Source organism: Mercenaria mercenaria, chromosome 9, assembly GCF_021730395.1.
Source record: "Mercenaria mercenaria strain notata chromosome 9, MADL_Memer_1, whole genome shotgun sequence".
Lineage (NCBI taxonomy): Eukaryota > Metazoa > Mollusca > Bivalvia > Venerida > Veneridae > Mercenaria > Mercenaria mercenaria.
This window is the reverse complement of record NC_069369.1, coordinates 44,706,165-44,725,457: the sequence shown is the minus strand read 5'-3', so window position 1 is coordinate 44,725,457 and position 19,293 is coordinate 44,706,165. Positions and strand designations below refer to the sequence as shown.

The 19,293-nt window shown below is 38.6% G+C and overlaps 1 protein-coding gene across 1 annotated transcript in view; it reads right to left on the bottom strand.

The window, feature by feature from the left end:
• Positions 1-19,293, bottom strand: part of LOC123547002 (nucleolar complex protein 3 homolog) — a 323,445-nt gene that overhangs the window by 274,753 nt on the left and 29,399 nt on the right. Inside the window, exons 4-5 of the mRNA XM_053551318.1 lie at positions 8,401-8,603; positions 3,485-3,646 (exon numbers count right to left, since the gene is read on the bottom strand). Coding sequence (XP_053407293.1) covers positions 3,485-3,646; positions 8,401-8,603 — 365 coding nt within the window. The remainder of the gene's footprint in view (positions 1-3,484; positions 3,647-8,400; positions 8,604-19,293) is intronic.

The window sequence follows — 19,293 nt, the reverse complement described above, 5'->3', positions numbered from 1 at the left end:
CAGCAAGGACTTGTCAAAAGGCTTTCAGCCTTTAGCCGACTCAAAAAACATGGATATTATTTTGACAAGCTGTGATATCGACGAATCCAGGTGTAAAAACAGTACAGGTAAGTTGAAGGGACTTAAAAATCTCATCGAGCTAAACAAAATATCGAGCTAATAATATCGAGGTAATGATAAATAATAACATTAAAATATATAGAGATAAATCGGGACTGACTAAAACACATCGTGCTAACCGGAGTATTGAGCTAACCGATATCGAGGTAATGATATTCGACTGTAATTTGAACAATCTTGGTAAAGGGTCACACAAGCACCATTTGTGTAAAATTATTTTAAAATCAGGCTAGCAGTTTCACACAAGATTTTTTTTAATTTCCACTATATACATATAGGAAAAACTGACCATGCCCCCTGGCGGCCATTTTCTGACAAATCAGAACAAGGCAGTCTGAAAGACAGCTAAATCCCCCGCCACTGCTATGGATAGTGAAAGGGTAAACTTTAGACCTTGAGCTGTGACCTTGACCTTGAACTGACATGGCTGACCCAGGAATTCTGCACATCGTCTAGATGAGGTGATCACTTGACCAAAGTTTCATGAAAATCCTAAAAGGGGTTTAGGAGATACAGAGCTCAAACCTTTGACCTTGAGTTGTGACCTTGACCTTGAGTTGACATGGCTGACTTATGAGTTCTTGATGAGGTGATCATTTGACCCAAGTTTAATGTAAATCCTTCAAGGGGTTTAGGAGATACAGAACGGACACAAAATGAAAGGCTCAAACCTTTGACTCTAAGTTGAGACCTTGACCTTGAGCCAGCATGGTTGACTCATCAATTCTGCACATCATCTTGATGAAGTGATCATTTGACCCAAGTTTGATGAAAATCCTTCAAGGGGTTTAGGAGATACAGAGCAGACACAAAATGGAAGGCTAAAACCTTTGACCTTGAGTTGTGACCTTGACCTTAAGCCGACATGGCTGACTCATGAGTTCTGCACATCGTCTTGATGAGGTGATCATTTAATCCAAGTTTCATAATTATCCTTCAAGAAGTTTAAGAGATACAGAGCGGACACGAAATGGTAGGCTCAAACCTTTGACCTTGAGTTATGACCTTGACCTTGAGCCGACATGGCTGACTCATGGGTTCTGCACATCGTCTTGATGAGGTGATCATTTGATTCAAGTTTCATGATTATCCTTCAAGGGGTTTAAGAGATACAGAGCAGACACGAAATGGAAGGCTCAAACCTTTGATCTGAGTCGTGACCTTGACCTTGAACCGACATGACTGACTCATGGGTTCTGCACATCGTCTTGATGAGGTGATCATTTGACCCAAGGGGTTTAAGAGATACAGAGCGGACACAAAATGTTACAGAAGGACGGAAGGACGGAGACCATTCCTATAACCACCCACCACTTGTGGCGGGGGATTAATAATATGAACAATCTTGGTAGAAGGTCACACAAGGACCATTTGTGTGAAATTATTTTAAAATCGGCTAGCAGTTTCACACAAGAAGATTTTTAAAGTTACTGTTATATACATATAGGAAAAAGAGACCACGCACCCTGACGGCCATGTTTTTTGACGAATCGGTATAATTTGAACTTGGTAGAGGGTGACGTAAGGACCATTTGTGTGAAATGATTTCAAAAACGGACCATTGCTTTAGGAGAAGATGTCGTTTGAAGATTTTTCTATTTTTAGCTATGGTGGCCCCTATGTGCAACCAAGCGAAACGTTTTGAACAAATTTGGTAGAGTACCACCCAAGGAACATCCAGGCCAAGTTTCATCAAAATCCATTCAGTGGTTTAGGAGGAAATGTTGTTTAAACATAATTGTTGATGACGGACAACTTGATGGACGGATGGACGACAGACACAGCGTGATCACAATAGCTCACCATGAGCACTTTGTGCTCAGGTGAGCTAAACATTTAAAACACTATCACACACCTGCTGTTATCGCATATAATACAATCTATCTGTAAGTAGCCTGATATAGTAGCCAGTTATGATAGTTTTACCTTTTGTTGCTCCTCTATCTGTAAGTAGCCTGATATAGTAGCCAGGTATGATAGTTTTACCTTTTGTTGCTCCTCTATCTGTAAGTAGCCTGATATAGTAGCCAGGCATGATAGCTTTACCTTTTGTTACACCTCTACCTGTATGTAGCCTGATATAGTAGCCAGGTATGATAGCTTTACCTTTTGTTGCTCCTCTTTCTGTAAGTAGCCTGATATAGTAACCAGGCATGATAGCTTTACCTTTTGTTACACCTCTACCTGTATGAAGCCTGATATAGTAGCCAGGTATGATAGCTTTACCTTTTGTTGCTCCTCTATCTGTATGTAGCCTGATATAGTAGCCAGGCATGATAGCTTTACCTTTTGTTACACCTCTACCTGTATGTAGCCTGATATAGTAGCCAGGTATGATAGCTTTACCTTTTGTTGCTCCTCTATCTTAAATAGCCTGATATAGTAGCCAGGTATGATAGTTTTACCTTTTGTTGCTCCTCTATCTGTAAGTAGCCTGATATAGTAGCCAGTTATGATAGTTTTACCTTTTGTTGCTCCTCTATCTGTAAGTAGCCTGATATAGTAGCCAGGTATGATAGCTTTACCTTTTGTTGCTCCTCTATCTTAAGTAGCCTGATATAGTAGCCAGGTATGATAGTTTTACCTTTTGTTGCTCCTCTATCTGTAAGTAGCCTGATAAAGTAGCCAGTTATGATAGTTTTACCTTTTGTTGCTCCTCTATCTGTAAATAACCTGATAAAGTAGCCAGGTATGATAGCTTTACCTTTTGTTGCTCCTCTATCTGTAAGTAGCCTGATAAAGTAGCCAGTTATGATAGTTTTACCTTTTGTTGCTCCTCTATCTGTAAGTAGCCTGATATAGTAGCCAGGTATGATAGCTTTACCTTTTGTTGCTCCTCTATCTGTAAGTAGCCTGATATAGTAGCCAGTTATGATAGTTTTACCTTTTGTTACTCCTCTATCTGTAAGTAGCCTGATAAAGTAGCCAGTTATGACAGTTTTACCTTTTGTTACTCCTCTATCTGTAAGTAGCCTGATATAGTACCCAGGTATAATAGCTTTACCTTTTGTTGCTCCTCTATCTGTAAGTAGCCTGATATAGTAGCCAGGTATAATAGCTTTACCTTTTGTTACTCCTCTATCTGTAAGTAGCCTGATATAGTAGCCAGGTATAATAGCTTTACCTTTTGTTGCTCCTCTATCTGTAAGTAGCCTGATATAGTAGCCAGGTATGATAGCTTTACCTTTTGTTACTCCTCTATCTGTAAGTAGCCTGATATAGTAGCCAGGTATAATAGCTTTACCTTTTGTTGCTCCCCTATCTGTAAGTAGCCTGATAAAGTTGCCAGTTATGATAGTTTTACCTTTTGTTGCTCCTCTATCTGTAAGTAGCCTGATAAAGTAGTCAGGTATGATAGCTTTACCTTTTGTTGCTCCTCTTTCTCAGTAGGCAGTCTGATATAGTAGCCAGGTATGACATCCTTGAAAACCTCCAGTAGTGAGACCATGACATACTTCTTCACAGTTATGTACACATCCTGATCTTTCTCCTTTAACATGGACACCAATTCATGCAGTTTCTTTATCTGTGATAACAAACAGAATAGAATAAAAATCATTATAGCATAAGGAAATCTGTAAATTACAGAGAATAAATACAATTGCCTTGACATCAGCATCTTGAAACCATTACATTTTAGCTCTAGTGGCCCCTCATTTCCAACAAATTTGGGACAGGACATTAAAATGACAATACAGAACATTTTTTATGAAGGACAATACAGAACAAGTTTTATAAAGAACAATCAATGAGAAGAAATTATTTGCAGGTGCTTTATTCACTCGAACACCACTTTTCACTCCAATGCATGGTAAGGTCCCGGCAAAATCCCGATGTAATGTATTTTAACTATTATTTATAGCTCAATGGTTTGCACTACAGATAACTCAAACAAATTATGCTTGTGCCATCAGGTTCAAGCGAATGAAGTTCCACTGCATATCTCTTTGTACCTCTAGTGGCCCTTTAAAGGGGCCAAGTGCCCAACTTTGGAATAAAATTGTGAGAGGACCTGACAATGATGCAGAACAGACCAAGTTCATAGAAGATCCATCAAGTGGTTCATGAGAAGATTTTTCTTTAAAGGTATTTGTATTTTTAGCTCTAGCAGACCCTGAAAAGGGGAAAGTGCCCTCACCGAAACAGATTTGTGAGTGGGCCCTACAAAGATGCTAAATATCAAATCTGATGAAGATCCATCAAGTGGTTCATGAAAAGAAGTTGTTTAAATATATCTAACGTCCAGGCAAAGTTTCATTATTTTCCCCTACACATTTTTTCAGGAGATTTGTTTAAAGAATACTGTTGACAGACTGATGACTGATGGTGAGTGATCACTATAGCTCATCCGTAGTACTTTGTGCTCAGATGAGCTAATAAATTCAAGACAAGAAATGCAGCAAAACAACTAAACCAGGTTTTCAACATTAGGCATCTACACAATGTGATTCTGAATTCTGAGAGCTAACTGAAGTTAGTTAACTTACAGTAGGGAAACTTCCCATTCAGGTACTGTGAAATCATTAAATTTCGTGGACATGAAATTTCGTGGTTTTGGTCAGAACGGCAATTTCGTGTGGATATGAATTCGTGGATTTCAACTTTTGAACATAAAATGAATGGGAATTTTACCTGTTCGTTGGGATTAAATTTCGTGGATTGACTCAACCACGAAATCCACGAAAATTAGCCCCCCACGAATATTTATGATTTCACAGTAGTCAACCACTGGCTTTTTCCCTACTTTCTGAATGGGAAACTTTGTACTATTAACAAAGTAACTTGCTTCCCATTCGGCGGTAAAATCATCCTTTTTTTACTTGTTTCATTTAACAGGTCCTGTGCATAAGAATATGCATGGTGTCATTAAAAAAAATATACCAGTGTAAACTTTAGAAATGTACAGTATATTAATTTCTACTGTTCCGATTTCTTTTAAATATCCTAATAAAATCTTAATTCAACATTGAAACTAGAAAATGCTTTTGTAAAAAAGCGCATGTCTCCCCCAATGCAAAGTCCTATAGGCAAGAAGTCAATAGGGGTCAGGAGCAAAAGTCAAAGAGACACTGATGGTTGGCTGCAATAGGGATCATCTACTTGGCATGTCCAGTCATCCCGCTAAATTTCAACACTCTTGGCCTAGTGGTTCTCAAGTCACTGTTCAGGCTCCTGTGACCTTGACCTTTGATCAAGTGACCTCAAAATAAATAGGGGTCATCTACTCTGCATGTCCAATCATCCTATTAAGTTTCAACATTGTAGGTTAAGTGGTTCTCAAGTTATTTCCAAAAAATGATTTTACATGAACAGGCCACTGTGACCTTGACCTTTAATAGACTGACCCCAAAATCAATAGGGGTCATCTACTCTGCATGTTCAATCATCCTATGAAGTTTCAACATTCTGGGTCAAGTGGTTCTCAAGTTATTGATCAGAACTCGTTATCAATGTTCAGGCCTCTGTGACCTTGACCTTTAACGGAGTGACCCCAAAAACAATAGTGGTCATTTACTCTGCATGAACAATCATCCTATGAAGTTTCAACATTCTGGGTCGAGAGGTTCTCAAGTTATTGATTGGAAATGGTTTTCCATGTTCAGGCCCCTGTGGCCTTGACCTTTAACAGAGTGACCCTAAAATCATTAGGGGTCATCTACTCTGCACGACCAATCATCCTATGAAGTTTCATCATTCTGGGTCAAGTGGTTCTCAAGTTACTGACCGGAAATGGTTTTCAATGTTCAGGCCCCTGTGACCTTGACCTTTCACAGAGTGACCCCAAAATCGATAGGGGTCATCTACTCTGCATGACCAATCATCCTATTAAGTTTCAACATTCTGGGTCAAGTGGTTCTTAAGCTACTGACCGGAAATGGTTTTCAATGTTCAGGCCCCTGTGACCTTGACCTTTAATGGAGTGACCCCAAAATCGATAGGGGTCATCTACTTTGCATGTACAATCATCCTATGAAGTTTCAACATTCTGGGTCAAGTGGTTCTCTAGTTATTGATCGGAAATGGTTTTCCATGTTCAGGCCCCTGTGACCTTGACCTTTGACGGAGTGACCCCAAAATCAATAGGGGTCATCTACTCTTCATGACCAATCATCCTATGAAGTTTCAACATTCTGGGTCAAGTGGTTCTCTAGTTATTGATCGGAAATGGTTTTCAATGTTCAGGCCCCTGTGACCTTGACCTTTGATGGAGTGACCCCAAAAACAATAGGGGTCGTCTACTCCAGCAGCCCTACAACCTTATGAAGTTTGAAGGTTCTAGGTCAAATGGTTCTCCAGTTATTGCTCGGAAATGAAGTGTGACGTACGGACGGACGGACGGATGGACGGACGGACAGGGCAAAAACAATATGTCTCCTGGGGAGACATAATTACTTAATTTCAAAATTTTTCTAATTGGAAACTTAACTTCCTGATCGTGAAGATCATTATATAGATTTATATTATATTGCTTGTCTTTCATAGAGTACTCAAGTTACACAAATAATACTAAGAAAACACTTTTTAACATTGACCTGCTTGATGATTTGTAAAACAAAATAAAACTTCCAGATGCTTCAACACTTTTCTGACAGTTTAAACTTACGCGTTACACCAAGTTCATGTTTTAAATGTTATGTTGCTAAAAATTATACTGGCCCAAAATCATTTTATGCAATAGTATGCGTCACTAAAAGCTTCCATAGTTTTACAAACTTGAACAAAAACCCTAAAACAAAACAAGAGGGTCATGATGACCCTGAATCGCTCACCTGAGTAATATGAGACACATGTTTCAAATGGCAAACTGATGCTAAAATATTAGAAAGTAGGTCAGTAGGTCACATTCATGGTCACTGAAAGTCAGTTTTAAGATCGGTGTGCAAAACTGTACATATCATCCAAATTTCAAGGCTGCAACTTAAAAAACAAGAAAGTAGGTCAAGGTCACAGTCAAGTGACCCCTAATCACTTGGGGTCATCAGGTAATTATAACTAAACAGCCTAGGAAATATGATCTGGTAATTTTTTATGTATTTATTCCTATATAACTCATATAAAAAGTGACCCCAGGGTGGGGCCTCTTTTCACCCCAGGGGCATAATTTGAACAATCTTGTTAGAGATCCACTAGGCAATGCTACATACCAAATATCAAAGGCGTACGCCTTGAACTTTCAGATAAGAAGATTTATATTTATTTTTTCCTATATGAGTCTATGTTAAACTTGGGACCCCAAGGGCAGCTCTTTTCACCCCAAGAACAAAATTTGAACAATCTTGGTAGAGGAACACTAGGAAAGGCAACACACCAAATATCAAAAGCCTATGCCATGCAGTTTCAGGCAAGAAGATTTTTTAAAAGTTTTTTCCCTATTTTAAGGGATCTATATATAAAACTTGAGGACCCCCCGGTGCAGGGCACCCTCTTCTGTCACAACCAAAGGGCCATTTAACTTTGAAAAATTTTGGTAGAGGACCACAAGGCAATGCAACATACCAAATATCAAAAGCCTAGGCCTTGCAGTTTCAGACAAGAAGATTTTTAAGGTTTTTTTCCTATATAAGTCTATGTAAATCTTGAGACCCCGGGGCAGGGCCTCTTTTCACCCCAGGGTTATAATTTGAACAATTTTGGTAGAGGACCACAAGGCAATGCTACATACCAAATATCAAAGGCCTAGGTCTTGTGGTTTTAGACAAGAAGATTTTTAAAGTTTTTTCCTATATAAGTTTTGAAAACTTGTGACCCCCTGGGCGGGCCACTTTTCACCCCAGGGGGACAATTTGAACAATCTTCATAGAGGACCATTAGATGATGTCACAAGCCAAATATCAAGGCTCTACGCCTTGCCGTTTTGGACAAGAAGATTTTTAATGTTTTTTCTTTCGGTTGCCATGGCAATCAGACTTCTGCAAGGAATTCAATTCTTTGAACAATTTTCAAAGGGGACCACCCAAGGATCATTCCTGTGAAGTTTGGTGTAATTCTGCCCAGTGGTTTTCAAAAAGAAGATTTTTTTAGAAAATGTTGACGGACGCACGAAGGACGACTGACGACGGACATTGAGCGGTCACAAAAGCTCACCATGAGCCTTTGGCTCAGGTGAGCTAAAAATAATTATGTATTCCTATACATATATATTTACCTTCCAGCTCCAATTGCAACCTTCATCTTTGACCTAATGACAAGTCATGGTAAATGCACTCTGCACATTGTCTCGTTACCATCTACCTATATGCCCATTTGAAGGCATCTTCATGAGCTAATATTTATACTCACATTGTCTTCTGGACTTGAAATGATGGAACTGGACAGAGATGCTATTTTCTGTTTCCTTTCAGCCAATTTTTTCTGCCGATGTAAGTAGAGATCTACTCCATTCAACACTGGTAGAGACTGTTCTTTCTCCAAGATCTCTTTTTCCATCTTTTCTCTAACATCTGGTTCTGTAATTTCTTCATCCTCCACTTCCTGCTCTGATTCTGCAATGATAACTCCTAAATAAGAATATTTATAGCTTGATCAACTATTGGTTTAAATTTCAATAAATATATTTGTTTCTCATTCATTTAAAATAGAACACTTTTACATTTTTTCATGCAGTCTGTCGATATATCCAAACAAGAGGGCCATGAAGGCCCTGTATCGCTCACCTGATCTATTGACCTAAAGATCATCAAGATTAACATTCTGACCAAGTTTCATTAAGATATGGTCATAAATGTGGCCTCTAAAGTGTTAACTAGCTTTTCCTTTGATTTGACCCAGTGACCTAGTTTTTGACCTGACATGACCCAGATTCGAACATGACCTAAAAATCATCAAGATTAACATTCTGACTAAGTTTCATGAAGATATAGTCATAAATGTGGCCTCTAGAGTGTTAACAAGCTTTCCCTTTGATTTGACCTAATGACCTAGTTTTTGACCTCACCTGACCCACATTTGAACTTGAACATAAGATTAACATTCTGACCAAGTTTCATTAATATCTGGTCACAAATGTGGCCTCTACAGTGTAAACTAGCTTTTCCTTTGATTTGACCTGGTGACCTAGTTCTTAATCCTACATGACCCAGATTCAAACTGGACCTTCAGATCATCAAGATTAACATTCTGACCAAGTTTCATGAAGATACATCATAAATGTGGCCTCTACAGAGTTAACAAGCTTTTCCTTTGATTTGACCTGGTGACCTAGATTTTGACCCCAGATGACCCAATAAAGAACTCGTCCAAGACTTTATTGAGGGTAACATTCTGACCAAGTTTCATTAAGATTGGGCCCAAATTGTGACCTCTAAAGTGTTAACAAGCTTTTCCTTTGATTTGACCTGGTGACCTAGCTTTTGACCCCAGATGACCCAATATCGAACTTTTCCAAGATTTTATTGAGGGTAACATTCTGACCAAGTTTCTTTAAGATTGGGCCAAAATTCATGAAGATCAATTGAAAACGAGAGTAAAAAGGCCGATTTTCGGTAATTCAATGGCCATAACTAGAGTTGCTTTTGAGAAAAGCGCATGTCTCCCACAACCTAATCATCTAAATAGCAAGTCAGTCTTTATATACTGTTTACTTACTACAAATATACCTTTGACGAGAAAAAAGGCCGATTTTGGGTAATTCAAGGGCCATAATTCTGGAGTGCCTCAGACGATTTGGCTAGTTGATGAACCTGGCCAAGGAGTTATAGTCAAAAACATTTGGTTCAAGTTTGGTGAAGATCGGATGATTAATGTTGGACTTAGAGCGCGGACGAGAGTAAAAAGGCCGATTTTCGGTAATTCAATGGCCATAATTCCAAAGTGCCTGGGGTGATTTGGCTAGTTACCAAACTTGGCCGAGGACTTATGGTCAAACACATTTTGTTCAAGTTTGGTGATGATTGGATGAGAAATGTTCAACTAAGAGCACGGACAAGAGTAAAAAGGCTGATTTTCAGTAATTCAAGGGCCATAACTCCGAAGTGCCTGGACCGATTTGGCTCATTATCAAACTTGCCCTACTAGAGCGCATGCACATTCATCAAGCCAAAAGGACTCCTATACTACTCAGATTGCATGCACATTCCTGGAGCCAAAAGGACTCCTACACTACTCATGAGTAGTATAAGGGTCCTTTAGGCTCCAGGAATGCGCCTGAAATCTGAGCGTTTTTTGGTAATTCAAGGGCCATAATTCCGAAGTGCCTGGACCGATTTGGCTAGTAATCGAACTTGGCCGAGGACTTATTGGCACACACATTTTGTTCAAGTTTGGTGAAGATCGGATGAGAAATGTTCGACTTAGAGTGTGGACAACCTTTGTGACAGACACACAGACAGGAGTAAATCAATATGTCTCCAACACCACTGTGTGGTGGGAGACATAATTCCAAAGTGCCTAGGCCGATTTGGCTAGTTACCGAACTTGGCCGAGGACTTATAGTCGAACACCTTTTGTTCAAGTTTGGTGCTGATTGGATGAGAAATGTTCGACTTAGAGCATGGACAAGAGTAACAAGAGGGCCATGATGGCCCTATATCACTCACCTGTTATCACTGCACTTGAGGATAAGAAGGTCCTCAGTAAAAATATTTAAGTCCAAAGGACAGGAACAACAAAGGGAAGAAATTTAACCAAAAAGAAAAAACAATTCTTACAAGGTACAGATATGTCAAAATGTACCTAAAAATTGGAGGTACCATCCATGTTGTACCACAGAAAAGTGGTCTCGGTTTTTCCCTATGGCCAATAATAAAAAAGTTACTAAAATAAGCTATTTATAGTAACATAAAAGGGAAGTAATTAAAAAAAAAATATTGTAAGTGAACAAAAGAAGGCTCTGCCAAATAAATCTGTTGACATAAATGAAATTTCAGATCAGTATCTTCATTAGTTACAGAGATATACCCATTTTAATTTGAAATAAAGGGAGGTAATTTGACATAAAATCAGTCCATAGTTATTAACCCTGATTGTCTCAGTCCAACTAATGACAATAATGAAATTTCAAATAAGTCCTATAAGTACTTACTGATATAAATCCATTTTGATTACAATCAGGGGAGGTAATCAGATATCAAATAACTCTGGAACCTACGATTGGATCTGATTTGTCATGGAATCTAAGATTTATTGTTGTTGAAGATATTTTGGAAGTTTGTATCAAATAAAACCAAAAATGAAGTCTCTATATGGCTGCAAAAGCCAAAATAGCCAATTTTGGACCTTTAAGGGGCCATAACTCTGGAACCCATGAAGGAATTTGGACAGTTCAAGAAAGGAACCAAGACCTTGTGGTGATACAAGTTGTGTGCAAGTTTGGTTAAAATCAAATCATAAATGAAGCTGCTATTGTGCAGACAAGGTCAAAATAGCTAATTATGGCCCTTTCTGGGGCCATAACTCTGGAACCCATTATGGGATCTAGCCGGTTCAAGAAAGGAACTGAGATCTTATGGTGACACAAGTTTTGTGCAAGTTTGATTAAATTCAAATCATAAATGAAGCTGCTATTGTGCAGACAAGGTCAAAATAGCTAATTCTGGCCCTTTCAGGGGCCATGACTCTAGAACCCATAAAGGAATCTCGCCAGTTCAAGAAAGGAACCAAGATCTTATGGTGATACAAGTTGTGTGCAAGTTTGGTTAAAATAAAATCATAAATGAGCCTGCTATTGTGCAGACAAGGTCAAAATAGCTAATTCTGGCCCTTTCAGGGGCCATAACTCTGGAACCCATAATGGAATCTGGCCAGTTCAAGAAAGGAACCAAGATCTTATGGTGATACAAGTTGTGTGCCAGTTTGGTAAAAATCAAATCATAAATAAAGCTGCTATTGTGCAGACAAGGTCAAAATAGCTAATTTTGGCCCTTTCAGGGGCCATAACTCTGAAACTATATTGGGATCTGGCTAGTTCAAGAAAGGAACCGAGATCTTATGGTGATACAAGTTGTGTGCAAGTTTGGTTAAAATAAAATCATAAATGAAACCACTATCGTGCAGACAAGAAATTGTTGACGGACGGACGCACGGACGCACAAACGACGGACGAAGGGTGATCACAAAAGCTCACCTTGTCACTATGTGACAGGTGAGCTAAAAAGGCCGATTTTCGGTAATTCAAGGGCCATAAGTCCGAAGTGCCTGGAGCACTTTGGCTCATTATCGAACTTGCCCTACTAGAGCGCATGCACATTCATCAAGCCAAAAGGACTCCTATACTACTCAGATTGCATGCACATTCCTGGAGCCAAAAGGACCCCTTTACTGCCTAAAATCTGAGCGTTTTTCGGTAATTCAAGGGCCATAATTCCGAAGTGCCTGGGCCGATTTGGCTAGTTATCAAACTTGGCCGAGGACTTATTGGCACACACATTTTGTTCAAGTTTGGTGAAGATCGGATGAGAAATGTTCGACTTAGAGTGCGGACAAGCTTTGTGACAGACAGACACACACACAGACAGGAGTAAATCAATATGTCTCCCACACCACTGTGTAGTGGGAGACATAAATAAAGCCTCTATCGCATACACAAGGTTTTTCCTTGATTTGACCTAGTGACCTAGTTTTTGACCCCAGGTGACCCAATTTCGAACTCGGCCTAGATTTCATAAAGGTTATCATTCTGACCAAAATTCATGAAGATCAATTGAAAAATACAGCCTCTATCGCATACACAAGGTTTTTCCTTGATTTGACCTAGTGACCTAGTTTTTGACCCCAGATGACCCATATTCGATCTTGACCTAGATTTCATCAAGGCAATCATTCTGACCAAAATTCATGAAGTTTAATTGAAAAATACAGCCTTTATCGCATACACAAGGTTTTTCTTTGATTTGACCTAGTGACCTAGTTTTTGACCCCAGATGACCCATTTTCAAACTCGGCCTAAATTTTATCAAGGTAATCATTTTGACCAAAATTCATGAAGATTATTTGACAAGAGGGCCAAGATGGCCCTAGGTCGCTCACAGGTCTGTGAAACACACCATATTAGTTTAAACATGTTTGACCTAGGGATTTCATGGAAACAAATATTCTGGGCAATTTTCATTATAATTGGACCAAAAATGTGGTCTCTTGAGTTTAAATAAGTATTTTATTTGATATGATCTAGTGACCTAGTTTTTGATGCCAGATGACCCATACTCAAATCTGACTTACATTTCACCAAGGCAATCATTCTGACCAAATTGCATGAAGATCAACTGAAAAATACAGCTTCTATCGCATACACAAGGTTTTTCCTTGATTTGACCTAGTGACCTAGTTTTTGACCCCAAATGACCCATATCTGAACTTGACCTAGATTTCATCAAGGTTATCATTCTGACCAAATTTCATAAGGATCAATTGAAAAATACAGCCTCTATCGCATACACAAGGTTTTTCTTTGATTTGACCTAGTGACCTACTTCTTGACCCCAGATGACCCATATTCAAACTCGACCTAGATTTCATCAAGGCAATCATTCTGACCATATTTCATGAAAATCAATTGAAAAATACAGCCTCTATCGCATACACAAGGCTTTTCTTTGATTTGACCTAGTGACCAAGTTTTTGACCCCAGATGACCCATTTTCAAATTCGGCCTAGATTTCATCAAGGTACTCATATTGACCAAAATTCATGAAGATTAATTAAAAAATACAGCCTCTATCGCATACACAAGGTTTTTCTTTGATTTGACCTAGTGACCCATTTTCGAACTCGGCCTAGATTTTATCAATGTAATCATTCTGACCCAATTTCATGAAGATCAGTTGAAAAATACAGCCTCTATCACATACACAAGCTAAATGTTGATGGACGACAGAAAGATGACAGACAGACGACGGACATCGAGCGATCAGAAAAACTCACATAAATACAGCCTCTATTGCATACACAAGGTTTTTTTTTATTTAACCTAGTGACCTAGTTTTTGACCCCAGATGAACAATAATCCAACCTGCCCTAGATTTTATCAAAGCAATCATTCTGACTAAAATTCATGAAGATCAATTGAAAAATACAGCCTCTATCGCATACACAAGGTTTTTCTTTGATTTGACCTATATAGTGACCTAGTTTTTGACCCCAGATGACCCATTTTCAAAATTGGCCTAGATTTTATCAAGGTTATCATTCTGACAAAATTTCCTGAAGATCAGTTGAAAAATACAGCCTCTATCGCATACACAAGGTTTTTCTTTGATTTGACCTAGTGACCTAGTTTTTGACCCCAGATGACCCATTTTCGAACTCGGCCTAGATTTGATCAAGGTTAATATTCTGACCAAAATTCATGAAGATCAATTGAACTAGAATTTGTCTGTAGGACACAGGGTGTGCCCCCCACTGGTACATTTGTCACAAATAAGGGGCAATAATTCAAATGTTTGCAGTCTCAGTTTGAGGGTATAGCCTCAACAAACATTTTATGAAAAGGATTCATTATTCTAGGCCATATACTTTTTGAGCTTTGAACATCACAAACAAAAAATCCATTATTTTGGCTATTTCAAGGGCCATAACTCTGTAATAAAAGCTAAGATTCTCAAGAAGAATGCTAAGTGTGCAAGGTCACATCACAATAAAGACTCCAGCAAGGTTTCCTGAATTTACATCTAATACTTTTTGAGCTAGGCACATAATTAGGTAAAAAAGTGCATAATTAGGTGAAAAAGTGCATTTTTTTGCTATTTCAGGGGCCATAACTTTAAAAATAGGGGGTGGAGCCAGCCAAGAAATTAGAGGTGTGCAAGTTTATATCATGATTAAGACTTATGCAAGTTTTCAACCATTTATACTAAAAACTTTTTGAGCTAGGTGCGTCACAAGGTGAAAATGTACATTTTTGACTATTTCAGGGGCCATAACTCTAAAAATAGGGGGCGGACCCAAATGAAAAATAGGAGGTGCGCAAGTTCATATCATGATTAAGACTCATGCAAGGTTTCATGAATTTATATCAAATACTTTTTGAGCTAGGTGTGTCACAAGTTGAAAATGTGCATTTTTGACTATTTCAGGGGCAATAACTCTGAAAATAGGGGGCGGAGTCAGATGAAAAATAGAAGATGCACAAGTTCATATCATGATTAAGACTCATGCAAGGTTTCATGAATTTATATCAAATACTTTTTGAGCTAGGCATGTCACAAGTTGAAAATGTGCATTTTTGACTATTTCAGGGGCAATAACTCTGAAAATAGGGGGCGGACCCAAATGAAAAATAGGAGGTGCGCAAGTTCATATCATGATTAAGACTCATGCAAGGTTTCATGAATTTATATTAAATACTTTTTGAGCTAGGCATGTCACAAGTTGAAAATGTGCATTTTTGACTATTTCAGGGGCAATAACTCTGAAAATAGGGGGCGGAGTCAGATGAAAAATAGAAGGTGCGCAAGTTCATATCATGATTAAGACTCATGCAAGGTTTCATGAATCTATATCAAATACTTTTTGAGCTAGGCGTGTCACAAGGTAAAAATGTGCATTTTTGACTATTTCAGGGGCCATAACTCTGAAAATAGGAGGCAGAGCCAGACGAAAAATAGGAGATGCACAAGTTCATATCATGATTAAGACTCATGCAAGGTTTCATGAATCTATATCAAATATTTTTTGAGCTAGGCATGTCACAAGGTGAAAATGTGCATTTTTGACTATTTCAGGGGCCATAACTCTGAAAATAGGGGGCGGAGCCAGATGAAAAATAGGAGGTGCACAAGTTCATATCATGATTAAGACTCATGCAAGGTTTCATCAATTTATATCAAATACTTTTCGAGCTAGGCGCGTCACGAACTTCGGACGGACGGAGAGATGGACGGACGGACGGATGCACGCACGGACGGACGGACAAGACCAAATCTATATGCCCCACCACTCATGGGGGGGGGGGGGGGGGGGGGGGGCACAAAAATACAGCCTATATTGCATACACAAGGTTTTTCCTTGATTTGACCTAGTGACCTAGTTTTTGACCCCAGGTGACCCATTTTCGAACTCGGCCTAGATTTCATCAAGGTTATCATTCTGACCAAAATTCATGAAGATCAATTGAAAAATACAGCCTCTATTGCATACACAAGGTTTTTCCTTGATTTGACCTAGTTTTTGACCCCAGGTGACCCAATTTCGAACTCGGCCTAGATTTCATCAAGGTTATCATTCTGACCAAAATTCATGAAGATCAATTGAAAAATGCAGCCTCTATCGCATACACAAGGTTTTTCCTTGATTTGACCTAGTGACCCAGTTTTTGACCCCAGATGACCCATTTTCGAACTCGGCCTAGATTTTATCAAGGTAATCATTCTGACCAAATTTCATGAAGATCAGTTGAAAAACACAGCCTCTATCACATACACAAGCTAAATGTTGACGGACGACAGACGACAGACGCCGGACATCGAGCGATCAGAAAAAGTCACCTGAGCATTGCTCAGGTGAGCTAAAAAGGAATGAAAACAAAATTTGGGTGTGCGGGGAGGGGGTGGGGGTTGGGAGGGGGAGGGGGTTAGGAGGGGGAGGTGGTGTGACCAAGGCAAGGTTGCGACCAGGTGTGGGTACACAACTTCACATGTTTATAATAAATGTTCATGGAAAAGAATGAAAGAAGTTTAATGAAATTCTTCCAATTGGTTGGTTTGTTATGTACAAATCTGTGGATTTTTAAACAATTAAAGGGAAATAACTGTATGGAAAATTGACCAATAAAATAAGAAAAAGACAGGCATCATCAAAGTATGTTGGTTCATATTTAATTCAAGTTTCATGAATTTCTACAAACTTGTTACTGAGAAATGGCTGCAGATGTGTATTTTTCATTAAATCAAGGGCAATAAATCTAAGGGAAATTGACCAATCCAAAAATAAACTTCACGGGCATCATTGCAGTATGTTGGCTCATGTTTATTTTAAGTTGATGAAATTCTACCTGCTAGTTACTGAGAAATGGCTGCGAACGGACATTTTTGTGCATTTTCCATTAAATCAAGGGCAATAACTCTAAGGGAAATTGACCAATCAAAAAAAAACTTTAAGGGCATCATCGCAGTATCGTGGTTCATATCTGTTAAAGGTTTGATGAAATTTTACCTGCTAGTTACTGAGAAATGGCTGCGGACGTGTATTTTTCATTAAATCAAGGGCAATAACTCTAAGGGAAATTAACCAATCCGAAAAAAAACTTGACGGGCATCATCGCAGTATGTTGGTTCATGTTTATTTCAAATTTCATGAAATTCTACCAGGTAGTTACTGAGAAATGACTGCGGATGGACTGACTGACGGACGGACAACGCCATTTCAATACCCCCCTGGGGGATAATAACTGAGATAGAGTGAAAGTGTATCAAATCTTTAACCTAAAATTCTCAGTAAAAAGGGGAGATAATTCATCAAATATTGGTGCAAGAGTTATGGCTCTTGTGTTATATGATGTGAGTGATGATGTTGAACAATTATTTTAAGTTTGAATCAAATCCATTTAGTAATAACTGAGATAGAGTGAAAGTGCATCAGAACTTTCACCTGAAATTCTAAGTAAAAGTGGGGATAATTTATGAAACAAGAGGACCATGATGGTCCTGAATCGCTCACCTGTCCCCACATGACCCAGTTTTGAACTAAGTATGACATAGTTTTTTCTATTATTTGACATAGTGACCTAGTTTTTGAGCTCATGTGACCCAGTTTTGAACTTGAACTAGATATCATCAAGATAAAAATTCTGACCAATTTTCATAAAGATCCATTGAAAAATATGGCCTCTAGAGAGGTCACAAGGTTTTTCTATTATTTGACCTAATGACCTAGTTTTTGAAGACACATGACCCAGTTTTGAACTTGATCTAAATATCATCAAGGTGAACATTCTCACCAATTTTCATGAATATCTCATGAAAAATATGGCCTCTAGAGAGGTCACAAGGTTTTTCTACTTTGAGACCTAATGACCTAGTTTTTGACCACAGTTGACCTAGTTTCAAATCTGATCAAGATATCATCAAGATGAACATTCAGACCAACTTTCATACAGATCCCATGAAAAATATGGCCTATAGAGAGGTCACAAGGTTTTTTTATCATTTGACCTACTGACCTAGTTTTTGACAGCATGTGACCCAGTTTCGAACTTGACCTAGATATCATCAAGATGAACATTCAGACCAACTTTCATAAAGATCCCATGAAAAATGTGACCTCTAGAGTGGTATCAAGGTTTTCTTATTATTTGACCTACTGACCTAGTTTTAGATGGCACGTGGCCGAGCTTCAAACCTGACCTAGATATCATCAAGGTGAATATTCTGACCAATTTTCATGAAGATCCATTGAAAAGTATGGCCTCCAGAGAGGTCACAAGGTTTTTCTATTTTTAAAACTACTGACCTAGTTTTTTACCGCAGTTGACCCAGTTTCGAACTTGACCTAGATATCATCAAGATGAACATTCAGACCAATTTTCATACAGATCCCATGAAAAATATGGTCTATAGAGGTCACAAGGTTTTTTTATCATTTGACCTACTGACCTAGTTTTTAACAGCACGTGACCCAGTTTCGAACTTGACCTAGATATCATCAAGATGAACATTCTGACTAATTTTCATGAAGATCCATTGAAAAGTATGGCCTCTAGAGAGGTCACAAGGTTTTTCTATTTTTAGACCTACTGACCTAGTTTTGGACTGCATGTGACCCAGTTTCAAACTTGACCTAGATATCATCAAGATGATCATTCAGACCAACTTTCATAAAGATCCCATGAAAAATGTGACCTCTAGAGTGGTCACAAGCGAAAGTTTACGGACGGACGCACGCACACACGGACGACGGACACTGCGTGATCACAAAAGCTCACCTTGTCACTTTGTGACATGTGAGCTAAAAATGGTGCCAGAGTTATGGACCTTGTGTCATATGATGTGGGTGATGATGTGGAAGAACTATTTTAAATTTGAATCAAATCCATATAGTAATAACTGAGACAGAGTGAAAGTGCACCAAAACTTGAACCTGAAATTCTAAGTAAAAAGGGGGGATAATTCATGAAATATTAGTGTGGGAGTTATGGCCCTTAAGCCATATGATGTGGGTGATGATGAGGAATAACTATTTAAAGCTTAAAGCAAATCCATCATGTAATTACAGAGATAAGGAGAAAACAAGAGAAAGTGTAAA